Source organism: Mugil cephalus, chromosome 21 (genome assembly GCF_022458985.1).
Source record: "Mugil cephalus isolate CIBA_MC_2020 chromosome 21, CIBA_Mcephalus_1.1, whole genome shotgun sequence".
Lineage (NCBI taxonomy): Eukaryota > Metazoa > Chordata > Actinopteri > Mugiliformes > Mugilidae > Mugil > Mugil cephalus.
In genome coordinates this window covers 14,638,335-14,659,357 of record NC_061790.1, presented here as the reverse complement: position 1 = coordinate 14,659,357, position 21,023 = coordinate 14,638,335, and the positions used below count along the sequence as shown (strand labels likewise).

At 42.4% G+C, this 21,023-nt stretch overlaps 2 protein-coding genes across 5 annotated transcripts in view; one reads left to right on the top strand and one right to left on the bottom strand.

The window, feature by feature from the left end:
• atad2b (ATPase family AAA domain containing 2B) overlaps positions 1 to 18,141 on the top strand; it is a 69,481-nt gene extending 51,340 nt beyond the window's left edge. The window contains exons 27-28 of the mRNA XM_047573210.1: positions 9,094 to 9,222; positions 14,468 to 18,141. Coding sequence (XP_047429166.1) covers positions 9,094 to 9,222; positions 14,468 to 14,509 — 171 coding nt within the window. The 3' untranslated portion in view covers positions 14,510 to 18,141. The remainder of the gene's footprint in view (positions 1 to 9,093; positions 9,223 to 14,467) is intronic.
• Positions 18,142 to 18,289: 148 nt separating this feature from the next.
• The window catches only part of LOC124998743 (kelch-like protein 29), a 227,690-nt gene continuing 224,956 nt past the window's right edge, over positions 18,290 to 21,023 (bottom strand). For all 4 annotated transcript variants that reach the window (XM_047573244.1, XM_047573245.1, XM_047573246.1 and 1 more), the window contains one exon: positions 18,290 to 19,760. In XM_047573244.1, coding sequence (XP_047429200.1) covers positions 19,577 to 19,760 — 184 coding nt within the window. In that variant the 3' untranslated portion in view covers positions 18,290 to 19,576. The remainder of the gene's footprint in view (positions 19,761 to 21,023) is intronic.

Here is a 21,023-nt window from a genome sequence, read left to right as displayed (position 1 = left end):
AAAATTTGCTAAACATGTTCAAACCACGAGGATTTTAATTATTTAAAACCCCTCTCCATGCCTCATCCTCATCACGCTTGATTTTACACAGCCGTCATTCTAATTCGGACCATGAAGGATGGAACAGCTGGGGTGATTTTCCATTGTGCTCGGCTATGGATTGGTGATTTAAGGTGGTGTGACCTGTATCAAAGCAATGATCTGGTAACATGAAGACGAACATCCTTATGGGAGAAAGACACAGTTAAACAAAGAAATTGCCATTTCTTATGATCATGATTAATTAAAGCATTCAGTTATTTCTGGTATGTTACAGCGCTTCAACGCACACATTCCAAAATCAGAAAATACTAAAGCTTTCAAAGAAATGATGGATCATGAAATAAAAATGCCCCACATCCCACCAGTAGATAAGACAAAATGTTAGAATAAAGCCTTATTAGTGGCAGCAGAGCAGCTGTGGCAAATGGTCACATTATAGAACTGGCCAATTAGACTATGTCATTAAAAAGAGGAGCTATAATCTAAAAACGTTACCAATATGCTTTTAATTTTGCTTTTGTGTTTGTCTCATTTAAGTTCACATGCATGCTTGTTGTTGCAATGATGTTGTTGACACCGTGGGCAAAGGGTGCCTCTTAAAAGAAACCGCCGTGGTTAATTTCTATGGTCTTGATTGGACAAACATGCACACACAAACATCAAATATGTACTCTAGTTTGCACAGTGTCTTTTCACTGCATGATGCCTGATTCAGCATTTTGATTCAAAACTTTCATTAGTTTGTTGCTATAAATGACGGAGTCTGGTAATGTCCTTTAATATAACCAAAGTTAAGGTCGCTCTTGAGGCATAGCCTTACTTTGTTTTTTATTCCGATGAGTCATCAACAATTTTCTCTTTTTTTCTTAGACGTTTCATAAAATAGTGATGCCCTGCCTGCAGGAAAGCTGTAAGCTGACCTGGAAAAATTGAGAGGTCAGAGAAATGTGGCCTGCTGCACAAAATTACCTTTTGTGTGCAGACATTTATGAGCAAAATTAGCCGACGGAACGAGCCAGCGTATGACAATCGGCTTAGACCGGCTTCCTCTGGAGGAAAACCATTTATGTTATTTTTAGTGAGGCAGCTCGGGCATCTAGACCCATTCTTCTGTCTTCTTGCTGGTCCTATGTCATACAGAAAAATGAACAGAGAGGGGGGAGAAAAAGAGAAATGTCATATCACAGGTGCTCTGTGCTGCTCATCTTAGGCGCCTTCTTCAGCTGGTATTAACTAATCCCCTTGTCTTCCATCTGTTGTGTAGCTTTCACACACAGAGAAGGTTAAACAGAGTTGGTGCTTGGAAAATTTGAAATCTGACATTATTTCACTGAGGCCTTCGTTGCAGAAAATACTCCTTTTTCTGTTGAATGGGATTTAAGGTATGGAGGATGGTGAAGTTCAGTCATGGGTGACCGGGCTTAAGCTTCCTCAAGATCTATAGGTCTGTTTTAGAGTTGATGCTGTCACACTGCCCTTCTCAGATGGATAACTCCTAACTTCTTAAGCTTATCCCTCCTTTCCATTCATACCACAGTTATGCCACCGTCCTCCTCGTCCTCCCGTCTTTCGTCTTGCCTCCTTTATATGTGAACGTAGGAGGTCGCCAATTACAGGTTCTGACCTTATTCTCTCAATCAACAGGTGTTGTTCGCTGAAAAATGTGAGAGAAACAAGGTTATGACTGAAACATGAGCTCCTCTCTGCCTCGCTAGATCTGCCAGCTTGTCCTAGGATGCGTTCAAGTAACCCTCTGGTAGTCTTTTGTGTCACGCTATGGGTGCCACCTAATACCCCAAGTGTAAATTGGAGCCTCGGCTCAGTGGGCTCCCTTGACAGCACTTCCCACTGATCAGATTGGGGGGGGGTGGGGGTTGGTTTTAGGGCGCAGTGTGTAGTGTAATTGGTGTAAAAGAAGTGTTCTTCTGACATGTGCTTGCTTTTTTTCCTCCATGCTCCAAAGTGACATCCAACTATCAAGCCATTATCTAGTGGCTTTTACCCATATCCCGTGAGGAAGATGAGGGAGGTTGGGGTTGGGAGAGGGTGGTGGGGGGGCATCCTGTCTTGCTGCACTTGACTCAGTGTTTCAATCTGATTGACGGGCTTTTTAGTTGGCTTGATCTTACTGCTTCAACTGGCTGCCCCCATGAACAGCCTCGCACAGCACTAATCTGGAGTTTTATTTTTTAGTAGGGGGGGAAGACGGGAGATATCTTAAAGAAACAGATTGTGAGAAGAGAGGACTGTGAATAATTGCTTTTTCATCCCAGGCTTACGGAACAAATTGAATTTCCGGTGCACGGGATAAGAGTCACCATTTAAGCAGATATTTGCTGGCGCGGCCGCGACTGGCATGTTGCCTGATGCGTGTTGAGGCCCACAGTGAGCGGCGCGCTGTTCCTTCTCTCCTCAGTCGCATTCATTGATTGCGGAGGGCTCGTTATTCCTGACTTTTAACTTGATGGAAGAGGCTCTGAAATCTCTCTGGAATGAAATACATTCTGAGTGTTATGAGTTTGTTCACAGACTCTACACTCGAAGCTTGTAGGACAGGGCTGATATTATTTCAATATTAACACCCTGCCTTTTAGAGCCATGGCGGAGTTATTTGCTCTGATTCACTTAGTGAAATCAAGTTCTGTTATTGCCAGTTTCACTGAAATGATGCTTGATGCTGTCTGGATCAAAATGAATTCCTCATCATGAGTAAATAGGTCCTGAGGCGTGTTTTTTTTCCCCCCACTATTCAAAAATATCTTCTCCTCAGCTGTTTTCTTTCATCAATGATCAGACACTTGTCCACAGATGGGCTAGGAGAAGTGGTGCTGACGACTGCAGACGAGAATTCGGTAACAAGAAATCCAATCTGGCCCCGCAATTTTACCTCCATTTTACCAAGAACACACAGATTATCGTCTCCTCTGTTGTTTTCTCCGGCAGCTGCCGAAAAAAGCCAGTGTTTCTACTTGCTGGCAGTATGGAGTCTCTTGGCTTGATGCTTAGCATCTTACAGCATGTCAGGATTTCCTGTTTAGAGAGGCCTGTCAACAGAAATGGCCCCATTTAAGTTTGTCATCTTCCTTCATTTTTAGTACTAATAACAGCAGGGGCCCCTCTGGCGAAGTAGCCATGCCACATGTCAATTCAAAAGAGAACAGCGTAATAGTAGAGCTGGACCAGTGTTTGATTGTCAATAAAAATAGATGGCATTTGAAGTGCTTCTTTTATTTCCATTCATTCTCACTGATGGCCTTGACAGTGCTGCAATTTGTCTGTAATTGCGCTCACATAGTTGTGCCTTTTGGCCATGCATGTAAAGGCCTTTCATGTCAATAAGCTCAGACAACATAAAAATGCCAGCCTCTGTTATTTTCTTCATATTCTGTCTTAGTTTTCACTCTTTGCCAAGACTTCAAGGTGATTTATGACGCCCTTTTGCTGTGTTCTCAACTCACGCATCTCATTCAACACTCGTCACACGCGCAGACACACTACACACACACACACAACAGCTTATGATAGTGTGGAATTTGTACTCTGATTAGGTTTACAGTAAATGAAAATGTGATTTTAAGTACTTGGCTTTACCTTTGTCAACTTAATAGTAGCCAACAGAATGGCCTTTTCACTATATTGCTGGGAGGAAAAACACTGTGAAGGTCTGCAGGAACAGAAACATGAGGCAGCAGCTGGAGGGGGTACAATACTGTTAAGATGATGATATTACACATGCTAGTTAATAGGCTGACTGGGATTCCAATTCAGGTAAAATAAAATGAAATGTTGAACGTATTATCCAACTAATATTCCTCTCAAGCCCGTCATGCCTTCGATTCACTTTCTGTTACCAATTAAACTGAGTGTGAAAGTGGGCTCGTAGCAACAAATTCCGAGCTCCGTCACACGACTGCTCAAAATCCCTTGATAACAGAAATCTGCTGCGCATACGTAAATGTGTCCAGCGTCTGTACATATTTCAAAAACATATTCTCATAATGCTCAGAAGACTTGCTGCCTGCTCAGCGGGTTTCTCCCCAACACATACACAGAGCACACTGTACATGCAAAGGACATTGTATTGATTAACCTTTATTTCCCTTGAGGTGTACCCTAAGTTTAATCATAGCTGCTCAATAGCTAATCCTGTCTCCAACCTTGACCCGAACCTGTTCTAAATGACATTTTTGTCTTCTCTGCATCTGCTTTGTAAACACACATCCATGAGGTAATTTTGCAAGGGTGTGCAGTTTGTTTGGAGCAGTCCATGTAAAGTCAGTGGTAGGGGTCTTCCTCCGTTATTACCTGGTGATATTGGATCTCTGTCTTCAGTCTGTAATATATTACATTTCTTTCTTGTAGCCAGGTTCCCAGAGATGTTGTTTTTCATATGCTTACCTATTTATTTATTGCTATTATAATCTTTTATTCTATTTATTTCTCCCAAAAACCTGTCAGATAGAAACATCAGAATTTAAGTTATTTATTGATTGATTTATTCGTTACATCTTTCATTTGTGCGATTTCTTTTTTGTGCCTTGATCTCCTCAAACTTGACTATGCCCTGAAATTTCTATCATAGCCAGACTGATATTGGATTTTTCAGGCTGATGCTGTTTTTGAGTTTTCAAAATCATCATTCATTATTTTTTATTACTAAAATATGTTCTAAGTTAGACATTTTAAGTTAAGCATGAATCTTGATGTGGTCTAGTTTTACTCCTTAGAACTCAAAGACTTGGTCAGAGATGGAAAAACCCCTACTGACTCAACATTGATGTAAACAAAAAAGTTTACTACTTTTTTGATTTATTATTAATTTTATTTTAACCCACAGAATGAATATGACAGTAGTTCAGTACTGTAATCATTAATATACTGCACATTTGCTCTTATTTAAATATTTAAATTGAATAATTTAAGAAAAACATCTTCAGGTTTATGCATTAGAGCACAGATTACAATCTTAAGTAATAAATTAGTAATAATGACAATATTGTGGGATTAATACGATCAGTTTGCACAGACTTACCACACAATTTTAAATACCCCTTTTCTTTTCCATAAAAATAAAGAGCTGTCAAGTGGCTTGACATTTTCCTGTAAAGTATTGGAAGTAAAGCACGCTGTTCCCTGTTTCAGATGATTTGTCTACTCAAAGCAGCTTTTTACATGGCCGACTGAAAGGGAAGACTATTTCATTTTAATGTGCTGGGACCATGGTAATATGATTTATTGTGATTGTTCCTGACCTCTGTAACACTATCAATATTGCAGTATCCACGTGACAGTGCCCTGTAGGCCACATTGTTTGCCGGTCTTACTGAATTTTTTTTAATCAGCAAATCACCATCAACTGGCTCATTATCGGGCCGTTACCCCCAACTAAAGGCATTTGCGGTTTTCCCGGTAACAGAAGAACCAGAATCATTTATAATTCATCCATTTGCTAGTGTTGGAGACAAAGAATCTAAGCTAAAACAGGAAGAGGGAAGTGAATTGTTCTTTTAGAGAGAGATATTGAAGGCTTAATAATGTCCCCTGTGACGGAGACTGTTCGCTTTCAAATGCTTGTTGACACACACACACACACACACACACACACTGCTTGCTAACCCTTTCAGTCAGTGCTGAGGAAGTCTCTTTCTTACACACATGCACATGTAGCTAGAAAAGCCTCCAGAGACTGAAGAAGAATCTCAACCATAGCGTAGCTCCAGTTTGGATAAGGCTTGTGTTAGATATCTGTAACCTGATGGAACAGTAGTGTTTTTCTCAGTGCTGAACAAATGATTGCCATCATCACTGTTTCTAATTATATAAGGGTGACATTAGTTTTTTTTTTTTTTTCTGGAAGGGTGACATCAGTTTATAATCAGATTTGCCCTTTATGTTTACAATGGCCCTAGTGATCATAGATCTGTCTCATTTGCTTTGATGCCTCCTATGGCGTTAATTGGTAAGTGTATATTTTTTGACCTTATTTCTCAGAGATCATTGTCACAGCTGCTACATTTTTTCAGATCCACTCACCTTTTCTCCCTGAAAAATAACTGCTGAGGGATTGTTCATCCTAAATGTCTGTGGCTTGTAATTGCGAGGTGGAATGTCACCGCAGACACCCATTTTGTAATACTGTAAAAGAATAATAACATAACGTAATACATTACTATTCCGCCTCTCTTAAGCCCTCACCCCCACCTCTCCCATTCCATCTGTGGTCTTAAGAAGCACTAGAATAGACAGAGCCCTGAGTAAAGGATGTGAGTAAAGACAGGGAGAGGAAGATGGAGCAGGGAGTTTAGAGGGGGTGAGGTTAAATGGCCCATGTCAGTAGTAGTCTTTAATGCATGGGATTACTGCCCTTTTGTGTGCTGTGAGCTCACTCAGTCACTGAGCCCCGTGTAAGACACACTCACACCATTTACCCCACGCTGTCGCCAACATCCTGATCAGGCTGACAAAGGGAAGTACACTGCTGCAATCAGCCTGGTAACTGTAAGAGGGGAATAAAGGGGATGGAGACCGAAGGAGAAGGAAAGTCACGAGTGAGAATACAATGAAAAGACAAATACGCTGGAAGCAAAGGTTGTTGTGCGGAAGCATTTTCTGAAAGGACCATTAGATGAAAGGAAGGCTCACATTAATACGCATGTGAGATGGGTTGAAATGATGCTAATTGAAGCTTTTACGCATGTGTTCTTGAAATTGGCACATCACTGTGATGTGCTCAATCTGGACTTGTTTCTATGGGTTGTCATGGCTGCATTGAGACTATGAAACAGAGATAGACTAGAGTTAATGTATAAATATCACAGAAGAGTCCCCAATAAAATGTACTCGATATGGAGCAGCTGAAGGCACCTTTTGGAGCTCGGTGTAATGGCAATTATCACTTAGTATGAATTCTGAATATTAAAGATTTTTTTAGCGTCTGTATGTAGCCTTTATTTGTCTGGGGACTCGGTTATTAGATTGGCCAGGTGGAGATTTTTTTTTATGACAGGCATATTGCCAGCAATTCTTCCTGTATAGATAAAGTTATGGAAGTGTGAATATCTGAAAGCAATTATCTCCTCAAAGTCACGTTTCCAGGCGGCTGAGTTCTGTGTGGTGACCATTAATTGAAAGTTGAGCTGAAAACGTGTTGGGAAAAGTATTTCTAGCTCCATAAAAACACCACACCAACGCTAGTGAGCACTGTGTCTTTTTTTTTTTGCCAGCGGGTCAATTTTTGTTTCTGCTTCCTGCTTCACTTCCTGCTTAATTTGAAACAATGGCGTCTGAAACTTTCGCCGAAATTTCACCGGAGACAAGTCGTGCAGATATATTGTGTCTCCTCAGTTAACCTTTCCTCAGTGTGTTCCATCTTTATTGATCCAAAACAAATTGCGGAGATGGAGAAGCAACCGAAATACTAAAGTGGAAATACACAGCTACCAAGCGGACCAATCACAGCTCTTGCGGTCTGCGACCGATTACATTTCTGGGGAGGTGCATGTCACGCCACAGCCGTTTTAGTCTATGTAGGGTCTGGGCTGTCGCCACAGCTATGGCATCATATTGACGCAGAGGCTTAAACTGCCTATTAGTCCTGATTTCAGCTTTGTTTTTTGGATATACCATGATCTAAATGACTGAAAAGCATCACAGACATGCTATTGAGATTATACTGTGCATGACTAAACCGTACATGAAACTTAAATGCATTACCTTGAGTATCCATGAATATAACTTCTACCTGAGTTAGGTTAGATCTGTTTTCACTGACACTGGGCAGCTGTGGCTGGTAGAGTGGATTGCCCACAGATAATTTGCATTTAGCAGTTCAGTCCTTGGGCAAGACACTGAACTCGAGGTTGCTCAGTCAATCGTGGTATCTGTGATGACACCGGTGTGTGAACAAGAAATATATTTTTTTGTCAAACAAGTCAAACAACACCAGTGAAAAAGGTAAATGTTTTTAGAAGTTTTTAGTAAATCAGAGTTTCTGGCAAGGCCTAATACCCCGAATATCCCCTGGATCTTCACGGAAGTGAAAACACAGTCTGGTTCTTAATAGCATTTTGAAAAACAAGTCTTAAGCTAATATGTCATCGCCACCTAGTCTGGTGGTGCTGCATCTATAATGCGTGCGCTGTCTATATTCTGAGAAATGATTACAGTGTTTAATGTGTGTGTGAAGGGCTTCTTGGAACCAGATGAAATGCTAACTGTCTGATCTCGGTTTCGGCTCATGTTCTGCTAAAGTGAAGGCGTCGTGACAGGTATTGTTCTTGAGGCTAAACTCCTCCTCGTGCCCTGTCATGGGATTAAGTTTCCATTGAAGTTTCCCTTTTATTTGAAGCCTGGGTTTCCCTTTAATCAACAGTCATTTAACAAAAATCATTGTCAGATGGAGTTCAGTGATTAATACAATGCTAACCTTTTTGCCTCCACAATTTTTTTTTCTTTTTTTTTTTGCTCACTGTAATTATCTCTCAGCCGCTTACTGATGAGAGCCTCCGACAAACATCCATGTCTTATTAATCATGATATGCCTTGATTTGACGTGTTTAACACGTGGTCCACTCCCTCCCTCTCTGCCCCCCCGCCTCCTCTCGCTCGTTCACACCATTTCATTTCTGTGGAGGTTTCTCTGTTTGCCTTGTGTCAGTGATGATAACTTTAATTATTGTGCCTTCGCTGTCTCGGCCCGTGCATTCTGATGAGCTGTGTTTAAACAGACGCGCGTATCCGCCCAGGCTGTGGCTCGGGTAGAATGTGAGGAACAGGTCAATTAAAAGGGCCTTTGACTGTCCAGAATGTTTTAATTAAAGTAGCAATGAAATGTAAACTTGGTTCTAATTATGATTAGGCTTAATTAGCTGTCACTCTGATCTTAATTGCTTCTGAGTAGAGCTGACCTCCAAATGCTGCGCGTCCACGCACCAGCGTCAGTCCTTTGCTACCGTCACCACTTATTCAGCACCGTGTACCTGTATGCGTCCACGCCACACATAGGAATAGCGTACGGTGTGTATCATATTTGTTTGCATCATGTCCCCACAGGCTCTTCTGGATATGGTGGTGAGGAAGAGTGAAGGCTACAGCGTGGAGCAGCTGGAGAGACTGTACTCCCTCCTCAGCCAGTGTATCTACCACCACCGCAGAGAGTACGACAAGACCCAGCTACTGGAGGTCAGGCATACTCCGGCTTAGCCTTTACAAAGTCCATAGTTGTCAGTGTGAAATATACACTCACTTGCCAGGTCATTAGGTACGCTAGGCGAAAATGTAACAGTGCTGCACTAAATCTCAGCTTCGCGACTGTTCTAATGTTGAGTTTATGTTGAAACTGTGTCAGGGAGGTGCTAATTCAACTAGATGATCTTTCTGGAGGATGTAGTTTGTGGTGCCGTTAAACGCTGAAGTGTTTCTGTCATTTAGCCCAGCTCCATGACTAAAATGTGCATCAGTACAACTCAATACAATTCAGCAGTACAAAACACAACCTCCAAAATGACAAACAAATGCTGAATACCACAATCTTCATGATATTTCACGTTTTTCTATGACCGTAAACTCAACGTCTGAATTTTTTTTAATAAGACATTAAATAATATTGTTTAAACAATTGATTACTTAAGAAGATAATTAACAGATATAATGACATATTTAAAGGAGCTGGTAATTGCGGCCCAATGTTATGTCTCCAACTGCTCATCTTTCCAGTGCACAGTGGCCCTGACACCTCATTGCTAGACATTCAGCAGGTTTAATTCTCTTAGCGAACGGTTTGAAAACAGGCAGCATTAGTAGTTCTTCAAGGATTTATTGAGGCGAGATGGTCTGGTGGACAGATAATGCATTTTATAGCTTTATTTTTTCATTTCGTCCTGCAGATTTGACCTTGTTCAGGCAGAATAACCGAGTCCAAGTAATTTGTTTCACAATGCCAAGTGACGCGTTGCATTGGTTTTTAAGAACTGGCAACATTTATTGAAGTACTAACATTCCAGGCAGGATGGGAAAGCACAGAAACGATACGTGCGACCAAATGTCTTTTGAAGTCTTTTGCAACACTAGACATATATATCCATGCATACTGAGGCAGGCTGGAACAAGATGTAGTGTTTGGCAGTCGCTGGAGTCATTATACAACGAGGAAGGATTTTTGTATCAGTAGGCCTTTTGCTCCCGGAATATGACCTAATGAGGACGGTGGAGACTCTAAGTGAGATAAAAGATTGTGTTCAATGCCTGTGAGACGTGGAAACATGAGTGAGTGCAGGAACTGGGATTCAGAACTGTTCTTAAGGGAGCCCTGTGGTGTATTCTACACAATGCTCATATTATTTGGATTGTCAAATTCACTCTGCTTCCACCAGAGCTCGATTAAAAACTGTAACTTAGCAGTTGCTGCCGAAAACAATTACAGCTTCAAATCATATTCTTGGCGCCGTATGGTACAAAGTGACAATTTAATATTTCTTACAAATACAGTTAAGCCCGTATGACAAAGGAGGTTAAAACTCTAAAAGTGCTATTAAGCCTTATTATCTTTGGAGAGAAAAAAAAATACAAATAATATAATCGTCGCATGCTAAGTAAAGGTTAAAGAAAGAACCTCAGGATAAGGCAACTTTTTCTTCCTTTGTTCCTAATCCCCTTTGACATTGTTCCATACACAAAAAGCTGCTGTGTATATTTCCCCGGAATCCCATCTGGTCATCTGCTGCTGCTGTAGGATGTCAATGCAGACAGGAGGCCAGGAATGGCAATGTCCTGGCGCTGTTAGCCAGAGCTGGCTGTCAGGATGTCAGAAAGAGAGGAAGCAGCAAAGGGGGGGGGGGGGGGGGGGGGGGGGGGGGGGAGGGGAGGGAGAGAGAGCATTCTGCCAGGTGGTGCCGCCTGTCGACAGGCTGGCTGGAGGGAGGGAGGGAGGGAGGGTGTGTGTCTGGGCTCATTTCATACTGCCAGCCCAAATTGGTGTTTCAAGAGCAGAAATGTCAGCTCATCTGGCACGTGTTTTGTTTGCCTGTGTTTCCAACACGCATTTCGTCTCCGTAGCAGGTCATCACCTTGTAAATTTACGGTGAATGCAAAAAAAAAAAATGGTTGCACACAGGCACACATTGCTCACACTGTATGGAGCGGTGGTGGTGGTGGTATGGAGGATGCAGCCAGTTCCACTTAATGCTGCGCTCGGCTGCAGCGCTTGGTATTTGTGTCTAAGTTGTAGAGCTGAGTGAAATGGAGCGTGTCCATACATTTGTCTCCGTTACTCTACCCCCCATCCTCCTCTGGGTACGGCTTGTCTCGGTCTTCCAGAAGACCTGACCTTTCAGCAGATGGAGTGGACTGCTTCCTGCTTTCAGTTAAAGCCACAGGGACCGTATCTGCTCCGTTCACAGCAACATGCCAACTTTGCGTTCTCATGGCCCCAGGTCTAGTGTTATATTTTGTCTCAGACAGCAATTAAATACTTTCTAAGAGCCCTGGACCTTTAACCTTTATCTGTGCCGTGGCAGAGTCTAAAACATGCTAGTTGGACTTCATTAATAGTTGGTCATTGCTTTTTTTTTTTTTTGCTCTGCTGAATAGTATCGCCTGCAGATTATTATATATAGTTTTTCACTTCTTCTTTTTCTAAACCTAACTCAGGGGCTAAAGTATTCCTAAAACATCCGATTATGTTATTTGTAGTTTGTCCATATTCCTAAAAAGGTAAAGGCATTTGAGTCCTGCGTAAATGATTAACATCTGCCGTCTATATCGGGAAGTCGAGATTTAAAGAGTCGGCGCGTCTTTTGAGACCTTCCCTCAAGACACTTTGTACTAATGTTGAAAAAAGGCTCATAAAAAGGCAGAGAAATCGCTTTCTCCATTGACAGCAGCCTCTGCAGAACCGAGCAGAACAGAGCACAATGCCCTGGCTTTCATCGCAGCGAGTCTGTCGTCAGTGTCTTGTGAAACAAAATCTTCATCCAGGAACAACACAAGATTGTTCTAGCTCAACTATTTTTTTTTTTCTCTCCTAAAACAAAACAAAACAATACTGTTGTTTTTGTCCCTGTGCTAACCTACACACACCCACACCGCAGATGACTCCCAGGGGTTGTAGAAAATTAGATCTGGGAAATGGAGGAAATCTGTAGCGGAAATAGATAAGATGGATTCGAAATCGACGGCTGGACTAAAGTCATTTTAAACACAAATAAGTTAAAGGCCATTTCAAAAATTGATGACACGCAGAAGGGCTCAATTGCTTTTTAATGCGTGGAGCTGATTGTCTCAGTTGGATGTATAACTGTAACTCTGCTACGGTTTACCTGTCGCGGGCGTTAGACGGCGCCATGTAGGTCAAGAGCCACCCATGAAAGAGAAGGAGAGTCCTTCTGTCAGAGAGGGAGAGCAGTGCCGGTTATGCAGAGACTCGTTAGACTGTCTGCTGTCTCATCGGGATGACAAGGTGTTAGGCCTCCTAGCAGATAAACTCCAAATCACAGAAGTGCAAGGCGCCAAGGCAGCAAAGAGCTTATTTGCATACTGGAGTGTGGGTGTACAGTGAAAACTGCTAAGACAGGTGTTAAGAGTGTAGATGTGTCTGAAGCGCTGTGTCTTTCTGCCTGATGAGCGGAGGCTTTCGGTGCATCTCCGTTTTATTCAGTTCAGCTTCACTCCTCAAAGCTTCGCTGGGTTTGCAGTTTGCGCGTGTTGGTGTTGATAGCTGTTGGGTCATGGATGAAGCGCTAAGTGTTTAATTGGTGTTTTAAATGAAGACGGAGCAGTGGGTATCGCATGCGGTATTACATCGGTTCTGTGACCACAAAAAAATCTGCCGTGAGCCCAGACTGCTGAATGAATAGCGGAAGATGCCCTAGATTGGTTTCAAGCTTCATTGTGTTCTGATGTGCGTCACCTGAAAGTTATTGAAGCAACAGAGAAAGCAGAGTCCTTTCATACTGGTTGACTAATGGTTAAAGACAATTACACACGCGGTCTCATTCAGCACAGAGCCTGCGCCCTTTACTCCACCCTTTGTCCCCTCGCTCACCCTATTACGTCCTATTTCTGTCCATTGAAAAGCTATCAGTCTAATAAAAAACACAACAGCGAGCAGACGGTTTCACAAAAGAATGAAAAAAACACATGGGACGAACGCGTTGATATTAAATCCGTCCAAACTAGGGCTGCAACAATGCCTCGGCGTAATTGATGGTATAGGTGCTAGAGTGAGCCGGTGTTTACCTTCATCTCCGGTAATGACGACTGCTGAAATGAAAAAAGTGTCATCCCAGTCAATACAGCTGTGAGAATTAAGACGAATGTAAAAAAAAGAACTGCTGTGTTTTCATATAAGAACTCAAGAAAATACTCTCTAGTGCAGATAATAAAGAGATAATAAAACTGCATTTCAATGGCATTTAACATGTGCATTTAAGACGTGTCTTCGCTAAATGATACTAAAGAACAGTGTCTTTTCTGATTGGTTAATTCATTCATTTATTGAATTTGTAGCGAAAAGCATCATCAGCTTTAGTTTTACACTTTTATCATTTGGTGATAAGTTACCCAAAGTATTATTCAGCTACTTGGAAAATAGTTGATGGAATGTTCAATTGGAGATTGAATCATTTTGGAAACATTTCAAATCTGACTTTTCAGACGTAAAAAAGTGAAAATAAAATGTAACATATTCAGTTTGCTGAGCTGAACCAACAGTCCAAACCCAAAACAGTTTCTCATTAACATTAATCCAACCAGCAGATATTTGTGTTGAGTTTTTTGCTCAACAATTAAACAATACATAATGTTTCCTGGCCGATTGATTCACAAACTAAATATTCCGGCTCTAATAAGACAGATATTCCCATTTACTCTCCTAATAGCCGGTAATTGCTGCATCATTTTCACTAGTTGTGACAGGTAGGTGTGTGTGGTTTATAAGTTTTTAGAGAATGTCTGTTCCTTCCTGAAAAAAGTTTCCCCCTCTTTAGAAGTGTAAAATTGCCTTTCTCCCCATAAAGTTGCTATTTTTATTTGTTTATTTATTTTTTTACTTTTGTTAAAATTGGTATCTTGTAGCGGCGTCTGTCGCATTGACTCAGACATTCAGATGAGAGAACACACACAGTGTAACATCTTCAAGGCATTAATCATGGTCTATTGCCGGCTAACATCCATCTCTCTTCCTCTGGCTCTGTTCGGATTTAGTCAGTGTCAAACTCTGCTGTTTTCACGCTGGGAAAAATCGCCCGTCTCATTCTAGCACAGCTTTGCTTCATTTTACATCATTTATCATGGTGAAAGCTGTTGTTTGCTGTGGGAAATTTCCAAGCAATATTGAAAGCGTGCTGCACAGATGCTTTATACACACATCTGAGTTTTGCCGCGTTGCTCGAGACCGGGCATTATGTGTGTTTTTCTGTTTGTCCTGCAGGAGATGGAGGAGAGAATCCAGCATTTTGATACATTCCTGTGAGATGGAGGATAACTATCAGGTAGATCCTGAATAGCCTGGGACCACAAAAGACACACACACACATACACACACACACACACACGAACTGACTGAGTGAGAGTGAAGGAGCTTCTGAGTCCAGCCCTCAACACGAAAAAACACACAAATGGAAAAAGTCCAACGCCCTCCCGGAGCTTCGGAGGGATCAAAACGAGGACGAGGACAGAGACATTCAATGGTGCTATCGTCTCAGGAACCTGGCCACATCCAGACTCATTCTACACAACCAAACCCCTGGAGGTGTGTCGGTCACACACGCACGCACGCACACACACGCACACACACACACACACACACACACACACACACACCAATGGTGTCGGGCAGCCCTGGTGCTACTTGGGTGCTATCCTTACCTTTTATCCATGCTGCTCTTCTTAACCTTGGATGACCGGTGATGTCATATCACACCCTGGCCGCTCCTCTCCGGAGCAGGCGAGCGCGCGCACACACACTTAAAACACATCACTTGGGCATGCATGCATTTCTACAAACACACACCTGGAAATGCACACACTCGCTCAGACCCTCACCAGCAGAAGTGTGAATGCTGAGTGCTGCTAGGAGACGAGGAGAGATAGTGTTCTGAATCATCCGACTGCATCGCTGAGCGCTCTTGGCCTCGAGTGGAAACGCCTCATCGTGGGCCAGCTATTACCAAGCTATTGAGCAGCCACCCCCCCCCCCCCCCCCATGCTCACCCTGAACAATAGTTTACAAAGAAGTTTTAGCCGCGAAACCCGACGAGGTTAGCTCAGCGGAACCAAATTTACGTCCTCTTCCTTACGGCGGTCACCGGGTGTGGAGAACCCCTAGTCCCCCCCCCCGTCCCCTCCCTTCCAGTGTCATGTCCAAGCGTAGCAGTCATCTGGGAAACCTCCACTCAAAGCACTCGCTTAGCAGATTGTCATCTAAATAGTTTGTGGTATCTGGAACCCCCACCCCCTTTTCCCCTCCCCCCCCTTCCTAACTACAGTCACAGTATGAATGTCCTCCATCTCCCACTCAAGCTGTGCCCGCCAATTGATTTTTTTTTTTTTTTTTTCCTACCGACACCCCGGCTGAGGAACTGGAAGCAGTACAAATTGGAAGGCATCTGTAGTTTGCACTGCCTAGCGTGTGCCTTATTTAAAACCTCATATGATATATTTATCAGGATGTTTGATTTACTACGTGACAATGAACAGGCTCCGAGCTGGGGCGGGTCCTAACCACTGAGGTCACAATGACCCTGAAGCAAAAAATAAATTCAAAAAATGAAATAAAAGATCTTTTCGATTTTATCACCATTAGGTTCAAAACATATCTAAGTTGTACATCTCTGGTTAGTTTTAACTCCAACCTGGGCCAAAAGCCGGCGAACGCGAAGAGGAGTCGTCGGATCACTTCCTTGGCCGTCGGCGTCCGGCCACACGTGTGTGAAGCACTTCAAATGTTGTGACGATTTTAAAAATGTGTTCATGTTCCGTCAAATCCCCGGACCAGCTGGGGGAGGGCAGTCTCCACCTGAGCAGACGGCAGGCGCGAGGAGACAACACCAGCCGTCCTTCAGTCATTCATATGCAAAAAAAAAACAAAAAACAACAACAACAAAAAAAAAAATAACGATGTGAGTCAAAGGATTTATTGTGCCATGTGTTATCCCGCTCCCTACAACAACAAAAAAAGGTGCTGAGTAAAGTTGCCTGTCCACTGGCATCCTCTTTCAACTATGAAAACTGTTCTATTAAGACAGTCATGTCAACATAATGTATTATTTTGTGCATTTGATAATTATTTTTTACCTTTTTGTTTTGTTTTTTATAAATGGAAACGCTTTGAGTTGCATGAATTCATGATGAACAAGGCCATTCTAGGCAGTGCCCGTCACTAAAGTGTATGAAACGTGTTTTTTGTTTTTCTGTTTTAAATGTGTGTACTGACTTTATGGGTTCAATTCATTCTGTTTTCTCAACACCAGACATGAGAAGCTGGGTTCTCCTTTGTCGCCAACACAGTGTATGTTTTCCTGACTGCAGTAAGTTAAGGTATTTACTAAAGCTTTATAAGGTTTCTGATGGCATTTTTCTTTCCTTTTTTTTAAATTTTTCTTTCGAAGATGCCATATTTTGAGCAGGCGTAGACTGGAGGAGGTTTCTCTTTCTCTACAAGCACTCTTGTCCAGTCCTCAAAAACCTCTCGTTTGCGACTCTCAACCCCAGCTCACCTTCACCTCTGCCTTTTCTGGGACTCTAGGTGACGAAAAGCAAAGACCGTATGCAAACTGGCGATGACAGGTTAGCACTTGGACTACTGCAGAGAGGAAAAACCAATGCTACCTCAGCTTAATTTATTTTAATGCGAAAACTGTTTACTGGGTACAAAAAAAAAAAAAAAAAAAGAAACAGTATTTTTTTTTTCTCCCTACAAAAATACTGTTTGAACATCACCAGTACCACCTTAGGTACCAGATCAGCGCAACCGCGGCTGCTGCAGTAATCCAAGAGTTGTTTTATCTCTCTGATTGTTATGTATGTTTGCATTTGAGCCAGATGATGATTGCATAAATTTTAAGGGTATTTCACGGACTGTATATTTTACGCTTTCAGGTTCTCTTAAATTTCTACTGTAGAGGATACATCGTAGTAGAGCTTCTCCTCTCACATTTTATCACCCCTTCTTAGAAGCTATCGAGAGCATTTCCAGCCTCTTCACACACTCGTCGCCTTTTTTTGTTTTGTCCCCCCCCCCGAGTGTTTTTTTTGTTTTGTTTTGTTTTTTCAAACTTCATCTCATTATTATTTATTATTATTAAAAAAAAAAGTTTTACACCTTAATAGTCAGCAAGTTGTCTTTTTGTACTGAAATTGAACTAAACGGGGAAGCGTCGTGCGTCCATTTTAACATTTTTTTGCTGAATTGCGTAGCGTTTGTGTAGCAGGTTTATTTGGCGTGTACGGGGGGAATAAAGGGTTTACAGGTCTCTCAGGTTCAACATGCTCTTTCAGCGCTCTTCTATTTATTTCACTGTTCGGAGTTTTTTCCTTGTTGAAAGTGGTTAAGGACTATGGCATACTGGAAGAGGCTAGCATTGGCATATCAGACACAGTTTCTGTAGAGCACATCCCAGAAAGAGAAACAGGACCAGGTAAACTTCCTTTCAATGTCGTTCATTTTGTCTCCAGTTTCTGCCAAAAGAATTATTTTTATGGATTTCTAAACGCATTTGGACACAAAATATGAGTAGTTAAATGTCATACATTGTGATCTTCCTTTTTCTTATTATAAATTGTAGCCAGTTTGGACTAACAACCAATTTTTGTCTGGTAGTTGAGACTACTTAGTCCAGTATGCAGAAGGAAAAGGGGCGTTCTCTCTTGAATTACTTTGTTCTTCCCTGTTTTTTCTTATGTTTTTCCTTTTTTTTTTCTCCCCTCTCCACAGTTTATTTAGTCGAGTCTTCTCATAGCTTTGTCAGTTCTGTTCGTTTTGTGTATTTAACACACCTGTTCGCAATTGTTACTTTAGTGTAAGTTATATTTGAAATGAAACATTTACTGTATTTCTCAAATAAACTGCTGTGATATACTTGAATAAAAGGTGCAAACTGTAAATCTGAAGTGTTTATTTACTGTAAATATTATATGCATATAATATTATATGCATATTTTTATATGCAGATATGTCCCTCTGGCTATTTTTTTGTTTTTATTAGAAACCAAACGAGTAGTGTAGCAAAAAAGAAATAGACTTGACACCGGGTTCATGTTCTGGTATATGTATTAGGTTTCAATAATAACAATTGTTAATTTCTCCTTTCTGGGTACAGATTTACAGACATACCATTTTGATTCCAGTCTATCCGTTTTTTTTTTTTTTTTCTAAAAACATTTATACAGAATTGCCTTCAGATTTTTAAAATATACATATTTCCTTCCTGTATTTACAGAATACCAACCCGACGTAATCTGTGGGTTGCAATGAAACGCGTTGTATAAAACAAAAAAAGGGAGGACTGCCGATGAGAGACGGAATAAAAACATGAATCAACAGATAGTTTCCATGGTAACAGTCACAGGTGAATATTGTGCTTTTTTTCCGGAGGAACTGTCCCAACTTGAACATCTGATTGGACGTCGGTGGAAAGAGGAATTCCCTCTCTCTCTCTCTCTCTCTCGTGGTGCTGCTTTTGTCTCCGGGAGCCAGAGAGTGCGATTTAAAGAGGGGAAAACAAGCCCCTCACTCTGCAGATGATATTTAAATCAGGCTGGGATCGCACAAGAACAAAGAAAACAAAGATTTTCTCTTTTTAAACCCGTAGCTGGCCAGATTTGATAGCTTTTCCTATGTTTTGAGAGTCGTTAAAAGAGGTGGGTTTGTGCAGAGTTCAGAATCTGGATTTGAAATTATCTCGCGAGTCCACATAGGGGGAATTCTGCTTCTTTTCGCACCGGAGAGAGAAGAAACTCATCAAATCCACCGATAGAGAAGATAACAGATTCCTGTCCTTCACTCTTCCTCCTGTCCTGTAGAAGTCACTGGTGAAAAATCAGCAAACACCACAAATCAACTTTTGCTAACGAATGACAATGAAAGCTACAATATCCGGACCGGCAATGGCTTCCACTGAGCTGATAATAAAGTATACTGAAGAAATGGGGACGTGGTGAGTTTACAGAAATCTGGAAAAAGACAGAACTGGAAAACCAAAAACGACCATCAACCAAGGAGCTTGTAAATTACTAAGAGCGTCCCTGTGCCTGTTGGATGAGAGGATGAACTACTACCATGACACATACAGTACTGGAGGTTAGGCATCGTCACCTGACATGGCCGAGTAGTTGAACATGAGTACATTCTGCACAGGTTTTTATTTAAGGGGTGGAGGGACGGGGAACAGTGTGGATGGATGCTGGCATCAAGTCCAGAGGTCGCTGGCCGACGGACCGACCGACCGGCCGGCCCGCCTCCAAGCTGCCGTCACGCACTGTCCCACAACTGGCGCTCAGCTGGTGTTTTGGCGTTGACCCAGTGCGATCCGGTCCGCCCTCAGCCGCTCTGGATGTACTTCTTGATGACCACGCAGCCGTGTCTGAAGAGCGGGCAGGGCAGTGACTGCAGCAGCGTCCAAGAGTTGGTGCACGGGTCGAAAGTCTCCATGTTGCCGAGGGCCGGGCCCTCGCTGCTCACGATGCCTCCCGTGGCGTAGATCTTCCCGTCCAGGATGACGGCGCTAAACGGGGAGACACAGAATCTAGTTCAGTTCAGGAAATAAATCTTGAAGGCATACATATACACTTTTTAGGTAGGGAAAGCCGGGGAGGGTTCAGAGTAAAGCTAGTAACGTATGTACACGATCAGCCGCAACATTAAAACCACTGACAGGAGAAGTGAATAACGTTGACCCTCATGTGACAATGTCCTTCTAGAAAACTTTCAGACCTGATGTGGATGTAACTTAGACATGTAGCACCCATAACACTCCCAACCCATAGCAAGGACGCTCCTTGATGGCAGCAGCGCGGTTTAGGAACAACTCAAAACAGCGCAAGGTGTTGACCTGGCCTCCAAATTCACCAGATCCTGTTCACTGGATCGAGTATCTTCGGGATTCACTGTAACAAGCCTCGTCCACAGAGGCCCCTCCCTCCCCTCAACCCACCACAGGACACAGGACGCCCTCACAAGGCACATGTCCATTCTCTGATGAGTCACACCTGTTCTTCAGACACAAGGGAGACCTACACAATATTGGGAAGGCGGTCATAATGTTATGCCTGATCGGTCTATACACAGTATGAGAGAGAAGTATCCGTCTCCTAAACTAACTCCTTGCAGAATGAAAGGTTGTAATAAATGATGCCAGTTTTCCAGCCGTACCCTTTCAGTGCGTTCCGTTAGTGGCAGACTGACACAAACCAGAAATGATGCTATAAAAACCACATAATCCTTTAATGTTAAATCTCCTTACAATGAAAGCTTTTGACTTTGGAAAAAGCGGACAGATTTTACTGTGAGATGCTACGTCACCACTGCGTTTAAATTGCGACGCTCGCTCGCAGAGAGCCGCGTCCTGCCCTCAGAATTTCCCTCCGAAACCACACTTGTTGCGGCGGCAACCGCGAGTGTCAGCTCTGACTGGAATCGTCGGGATTACGAGTTCAAAGTCAAATATTAATTTCTCGTTGGAACGCAGGCCCTATTCACAGTAATGAGAGGTAATCAGTGTCAGGGAGATAAGTAGCTGAATGCGAGCGCGAGCTACTTGGGCTTTGATATTAGCCATGAGTCACAGCGGCAGACATATTGTTCGGGTTGCTAATCACGATCAGACAACAAAGCCGCACGAAGACAGCATCTCCACAAACATGCTGATTGTCGTGCTGGGGGCCATGCCTGAGATTATTTGACTTCCCTCACACATGCTCTCTATATACTCAACCAGGCTACTATGTGAGGTACGGAGGAGGAAAAAAGGAAACCAAAAAAAAAGGAG